The sequence below is a fragment of the Sorghum bicolor genome, chromosome 9, assembly GCF_000003195.3.
Source record: "Sorghum bicolor cultivar BTx623 chromosome 9, Sorghum_bicolor_NCBIv3, whole genome shotgun sequence".
Classification (NCBI taxonomy): Eukaryota; Viridiplantae; Streptophyta; class Magnoliopsida; order Poales; family Poaceae; genus Sorghum; species Sorghum bicolor.
The window spans coordinates 47,119,209-47,126,444 of NC_012878.2; the positions used below are offsets into that span (position 1 = coordinate 47,119,209).

At 45.7% G+C, this 7,236-nt stretch overlaps 1 protein-coding gene across 1 annotated transcript; it reads left to right on the top strand.

The window, feature by feature from the left end:
- LOC8077942 (microtubule-binding protein TANGLED1) lies at window positions 461–2,326 on the top strand. Its single transcript, XM_021447308.1, has 3 exons — window positions 461–710; window positions 822–984; window positions 1,023–2,326. Exons 1-3 carry the CDS (start codon window positions 606–608, stop codon window positions 2,024–2,026), a joined length of 1,272 nt encoding a protein of 423 aa, XP_021302983.1. The 5' UTR covers window positions 461–605; the 3' UTR covers window positions 2,027–2,326.

Sequence of the window (7,236 nt, forward strand, 5' to 3'; positions counted from 1 at the left end):
TTCTCTGCAGCGCCTTCCGGACTGATGGCGCGATGGTCACGGTGGGCATTCTCCATACGCAGTCAATGATGGATGGAAAGATGTGGCGGTGTGGTGGAGCAGCAGCAGCAGCTGGCTATACGAACCATCCATGTCTTGATTTTTGGCTTGGCTACCTAGAACAATACCGAACATTTTATTATTTTTTCTGACTTGTGTTGCAACACGCCGGTAAAATCCTTGTACTCTTAAAGACAAATCCGATTTTAAAAATCAAGGACAAATCTGTTTTTTATTATGTCCATAATAGCAAGGACAAATCACGATTTATCCCCAGTGTAACTGCACAAGTCCACCGGGTGACGTAGCGGGCCCAGCTGGCAGCTGCTCACTAGACTAGAGGCGCCCGGGCCGGGCCGGCCTGTTGGTCCCCTCGTCCCGTGATTACTCCCGAGAAGTAGCCGTTGCGCCGCCGACCGTTACCACAGAGCCCCCCCGCGGAAAATGCGTCGCTCAATCGCTTTCGAACCGGCCCCTCTCCCCTTCCAGCTCGCTACGAGCTCCCTTTTTTGACCTTCACCAGCGCCACCTCCTCCCCTCCCATCCACGCGACGACGACGAAGGCCATGGTGGCGAGGAGCCCCAACGCCAAGCCGGACAGGCAGACGGCGGCAGCCCTCGCCGCGGCTGCCGCGCTCAACCCGGCTCTCGTCAGGGAGACGCTCAAGAAGGTAGGAGCCGACTGGAACGCATGGATGCTCGATTGGATTCGTTCGATCTGGGTTTTGCGGGGACGTTGACGTGTTTCGGCGGGTGGGTTGGGTTGGGTTTGGGATGCGCAGGTTGACAGGTGCATGGCGCGGCTGCAGGAGCTGCAGTACACGGTGGCCGGCGGCGCCAAGGTCGTCTCCGGCGTCAGCCTCAGCCCCCGCAGCACGCGCGGGTACCTCCGCACCAGCCTCCGATGCAAGCAGGAGACCGTCAGGCAAGTGCTTATGTTCTGCTGTCTGCCCCACGTCCGAATTTGTTCGATTTGATCCTAGATTCTTGGGAATTCTCTGTCTCTGACTCTGACGACCCTTGCCGCCGCAGGATGAGGGGCGGCGCGTCGGCGCAGAAGAGGTCCCCGAACGGCAAGTTCGGCGGCGTCGGCGCCAGCGGCGGAGAGGGCGCGCAGTGGCGGCGAATGTCCCTTCCGGCGATGCTGCTCGGCGAGACCGTGCTAGAGATCGTGCAGGCCAGCCAGTTCGCGCGGGACATCGTCACGGCGGCCGGCGCTACGAATCGGGAGCCCCCGAGGACCCCGAAACCGACTCCCAGGACCAGGAAGCCGGCGGCGGAGCAGACGCCCCTCCGCGCCCGGCGTGCCCGGGAGAAGCAGAGCCATCGGGGCGGCGCCGCGACGCGCTTCGCCGACGCCGCCACGCCGCCGTCGCGCGGCCGCGTGCGGTCCCGGATCCAGTTCAAGCCCGCGTCGCCGGTCGCGGTCGCGGTCGCCGTCGGCCGGCCGTCGGTGTCCGCCAACCGCGTCTCCCCGAAGAACCGCCCCTGGGCCAAGAAGGCGGTGATGTTCCCGAACCCCGCGTTCCACGCCTCCACCTCCGCCGCCGCAAACACCGACGCGTGCGCGACGCCGTCGCCTTCCAAGAAGCAGAAGCGGTTCTACACGACGCGGTCCCCGGTCGTGGCGCTGGCGCGGCAGACGCCGCACAAGTTCCTTGTCAAGTCGCCGCCGAGCGCGCTGGGGTCCAAGCTCAGGATCCACGGGAAGGCTGTTCTGCCGGCAAGACCTGCCGCCACCGTGTCACCGCCGCCGCCCGTGAAGGCGCAGGCGTCACCTGCGAAAACCCGGCGCTGCTCGTTCTCGCCGTCAAGATTGGCGACAAGGCTCGTGTCGCCGATCAAGGCGAGGCTGTCGCTGAACAGGAGCCGGGACCGGGACAGCGGCGTCGGTGTAGGCGGCGGTGGCCCAATGAGAGGGCTGAAGCAGCGGCCGGGTGTCAGCTTGACGGTGCGGACGGTGTCGAGCAAGATATCATCGAGGTGATGATCTTTGTTTGTCTGTTCAGCGTCGTTTGAAGACGAGAGGGCGGTACAGACTGCAGAGAAAGAGAATTGAGTTGATCTTCTTCTTCAGAATAAGATGTTCTCTGCTGCTGCTGGGAAAGCTCCTGCCTTGGGGTGCTTGTACACACACATAACGGTTATCTGTAATTTTTCGTTGATCCTTGGTGATAATACTGGTGGTCTCCTCGACCGTATAATCGAAAGCAATAGACTTCAACTGCATTTGTTGTTCAGTCTGAACTTCAGGCTTAAAGTGAATATATAGATCTTTCAGAAGATACTGCGCTTGCATTATAGTCTTAGGACATCTGTAAGTAGCAAATTTCACAAGCTGCAATTCAGGTTCAAGCAGTGCCGATGAGACTTGGACTAAGCACGGGCTCTACAGGTACTGATAATTCTTTCTCTCTTTTTTTGACATATAAGTTTATTTTTTGACATATAGAGTAGAGAGATGGGGCAAGTCTCATTGGATAGTACGTCCAAGACTCATAAGAGAATACGGTAGGAATCGAATTATGTCTTGCCTTCTTTCCCAGATTATCAACCACACTCTATTTGTGTATTTGCTTTTTGTTGATGATACAATGCAGCATGTTCGCCATGAAAGCTCTAAAGTCCGGTAGGATTGGCCGACGAGGTTCCCTCCTGTTCGGTGTAGTTGCCAACATTTCAATGTCTGTGATAGAAGGTTGGCCTTTGAAGATTTATTGCATAGAAAGTTTAGCTAATATCAACAATGCGGACGCTTGTTGCACACATTTGACATTGAACGGACACCTGAAAAAAGATTTCACTGCAAACTCTATGCAACTTCTAAGAAATGAGAATGAAGATTCTAATCCCCGTTTGGGTGGCATTTGACACACATTTGACATTTAAGTTGTTCAATTGCTCTGGACAATCAGGGTTTTTTCCCCTTATATCAGTTGGCAGTACTAGTAGGGCTGTCCTTTTACTTTTCTACAATACTGAAAGATAAACAAGAATGTAGGCATCATCAGGTAAGAAAGCAAAAACAAAACCGAATCCAACAGAAACCGTATATATGCAACTACGTAGATGGCGTTTGCTTCACAGATTTGTAACGTCATTTGATCACATGGGAAGATAATGTTTGATTCGGTTCAGCAGTAGTTCAACTCGAGCAGTCTAGCTTAGTCTCGTGCGTACGTAGGGAGGAGATCAGGAGAAGTACCCAGAATGACAGAGAAGGGCAGCAGCACCAGTTGCTGGCTAGCTTGCCGCTGGCTCGATTGGGCCATGACCCAACTAGCAGATGAGGCCTGAGTGAGCATTTTCAGAGACATGAGAAAAAGGATTAAAACAATTTCTCCTGCACACGGGAAACAAACAGACAGAGACTATTCTAAGCACACAATTCAATAAAATACGATGGCATAAACGCATCAAACATTGTACTATAACCTATGATTGATTCAATTAATTTAGATCATTATTAGTGTTAACAAACATATCCACTTCATGTCATGTGTTTACGTTTGAAGCTTCCACACAGGGGGAAAAGTTACCTAGAGTTACCACAGCAGAGCTTGCTGAATAAAAAGGTAACCTGGTGTTCTGTAACTAAATGAGGCAACTAACAGCCATGTACTGTATCAGGACACGTATGACCTCAAGTAAACAAAAAAAAAAGATAGAGTAGCATATTGTTATGCTCAACAAGCCAATAAGATACAGGAGCAGATGAGGACATTGCAACACTAAACAGGAGTAAGAGATGCATATAGTGGGTTATCTGAAGACAAAATCGAGCCAACATGGAGGATTGGAGAGTCACTCAACGCCACACAAAAATCATTAGCGAAATTGGATTGATCATGTGCTATTTACTACTCATTATTGTAATGGCTTGTACTTATTTTGACTCCCGTCGATGTTTCCTAGAAAGACAAATAAAATCCATGTCCTAGATTTTAGACATGAATTTGACACTACTAGCATGAAAATTGTTTGTTTGATTCTATTTATTTTATATCCTCAGCTTGGTATCCTCGTCATCTCACTATCACCAGTCAGATCTAATCAGATAAACTTTTTAAGCGGTCTCTGAAATCCCGCTGTGTTTTTCCTTTATCCTATGGGTTTCTAGAGTTCTCAAGGTATACGGGGCTCGATAGATGTTGCGTATTGCTATCCTCTTAATTAATGAAATAAATGCAGTGGTATCTTCGTGAAAAAAACAGCTTCCTACATAAAAAAAAGGATTTGCTAAATTTTAGGTGCCTAAATTTTAGTTTTTCTTCAGGCGATGGTTATTGCATATATTTAATATTAAAATAGCAGTTTTAGTTCGTTGCAATTTCTGTAAACATAATCTGTAATTTTTGGTTCCAAGAATAAAAAAACTAGTTAAACAAAACCACAAACATGACAAAATCTTATATGCATTGGCACAAAGATATTTTCTATAGTTAGACAAGAACAAAAAAATCAATATGTTAGGATACAAAGATAAATATAAATAACAAATCACAAAAGTAATAATTTACTCGTACTAATTATAGTACAAGAGTGTTGTCTGAAATCATCTTAAAATTCAAGCATCTGAAATATAGGAAAAGTGGAAAAAAAAAGAGAGAGAGAGAGAAAGAGAGAGGGAGTAAATCTCGTTTTTTCGATGAGGTGAACCAATATCAAGTGATCGTGGCCTAGAAATCGTCAACCAAATAGCAATCTTTGCAAGTTTGAAACGAATTGCCGAAAGGGACAAAGTATCAGTATCACCCTGCTAAGCTGCAACCTCTGGAGTGCCAAACAAAACAGAAGTAACCTGGCATACTCCTAACAAAGTTGCCGTCAACCAAATGTCACAGCACTTAATTACACAGCCTCTCATCAAAGGTGGGATTTATTATTATTATTTTTGGGTGGGAACCAAAGGTAGGAATTTTAGGCCTTGTTCAGTTTGCAAAATATTTTGACTTTAGGTACTGTAGCACTTTCGTTTGTTTGTGGCAAATATTCTCTAATCATAGACTAACTAGGGTCAAAAGATTCTTCTCGCGATTTACAGGTAAACTGTGTAATTAGTTTTTATTTTTATCTATATTTAATGCTTCATGCATATGTCCTAAGATTCGATGTGACGGGGAATCTTGAAAATTTTTGGTAGTTTTTGGAAAGAAGGCCTTAGAGAACTTCTTCCCAACTTCCAAGACTTCGAGCCCACCAGGCCACCAGCAAAAGGCTACCCGCCCAGAGCTTGCAGCCAGAAGTCAAAGCCAAGAAAATACTACAGTACTACTTACCGTCATTTTTTTATTTATTTTATTTGTTATTTGGGCAAATTTTCCTGTTCTCCCGTTTATTTATTTTTCATCCATCCCATCGAATCTTTGGACACATACATGGAACATTAAATGTAGATAAAAAAATAAACTAATTACACAGTTTAGTTGAGAATCGCGAGAGAATCTTTTAAGCCTAGTTACTCCATGATTAGCCTTAAGTGCTACAGTAACCCACATATGCTAATGATTATGCTTAATAAATTTGTCTTGTAGTTTCCTGACGAGATATGTAATTTGTTTTTTTTATTAGTTTCTAAAAACCCCTTCCGACATACTTCCGACACATTTGATGTGACACCCAAAAAATTTTCATCCTCGATCTAAACAGGCCCTTATATGATCTCCATCAGCCCATTTTCAGGACCCATGGTCTGAAAAGTTACTATACATTCACACGAATCACAGACCCAACTGACGTCAGTATGTTCCAGAAGTTGAATCTCTCTTTTGGGCATTTGAAGTCCTGTTCTAGCCTGTCACGTTCAGTCACCTAACAAGTAACAGCAAGAAACAAAGCATCATCCCCTCAATACCTCGATCGTCTTGTTCATGGAAGCCAAGCCCGAGGCGCGCCTGATTGCTGTGATAATAATCATAGCCCGCTGTAGCAAATCACGCTGTTCTTGCCGGCCATCCTTCCCGGCTGGAACATAGCATGAGTTTCTCGTGCTCACTGCGAGCCTCGTGGGATCCTGCCCTGTTCTTGCCGCATGCATGATCTGATTGCCCCACATGGTGTAGATTGTGATTTGATAGTGTTCCTGAATCCTGACATATGGCAGGCATTTTGATTTCTTTGCCTAACAGTCTAGAAACAATATGATCTCTGTATACGGCAATGAAATCAATCATGTGTCCTAGATTCAGGCACGAATTATTTGATGCTACTAGCTAGCTCCAGTATGAAAATCATTTGTTCGATTCTAGTTATTCATTTCCTTGGAGTATCCTCAAGTCGACGTCCTCGTCATCGCACTGTCACCTGGTCAGTCGTAATCCACTTTCTAAGCTATTTATTTAACTAATTAACCAGAGTAATCCGTCAGACCTTGTGCAGAGTACATAGTACACAAAATACACTAATCTGTGTTGTTGGCGGCGCGTCTTTTGTTCAGATTTCAGTGTTTGTTCCAACTTGACGAATTTCATTCGTTTATAGTATAGCCTTTGGTAGAGAAGGCAAGTTTGGGCTACAATTACTGATAGTCCTTATCTAACTTAACCAAGTCCTTGTTAGAGTGTTGTTTTCACAGAAAGAACTTTGAGCAACACCCAAGAATCCAAGACGAGTCGTTTTCATCCCTTCCTGTTTGTCATCACTGCATGCTTTTCTCAAAGCCACGGAGTAGTTAACATATACCCTTGCTAGCTTTCCTTCTCTGAACTGAATGTATATCTCCTATCATCACCGTTTTTCTCAAAACCACGGCGAATAGTTCACATGAAACCTTGGTACGCCTCTGTTCTCTGAACTGACTGTTGCTTGAGCCCATTCGTTTAAGCTTATTTGTTAAATCTAACAGCTATTTAACAGTATTTTTTTCTCATAATAAGTCAATAAATAATACTTTCAGTTATGCCTTTTCTGCTAAGCGAACTGACAAGTGTTCAAGGGCTATTTGGTCTGGTTGGTCCCTTTGTGCAGGTCGCGCCGTCAGAAGACAAGATTGTGCACGGATGAATATTATTTTGACCTGAATAATTTATTTACTGTAACTAGTCTGATTGTTTGAGTTTATGAGACGAATCTGTCAGCCATTTAACAGTTTTTCTCTTACAACAAATCAGCAACAATACTTTTTACTATCACTTATCAGTCAGCCATTTAACATTGTTTTTTCTCCCAACAAATAAACCAAAAATACTTTCTACCATT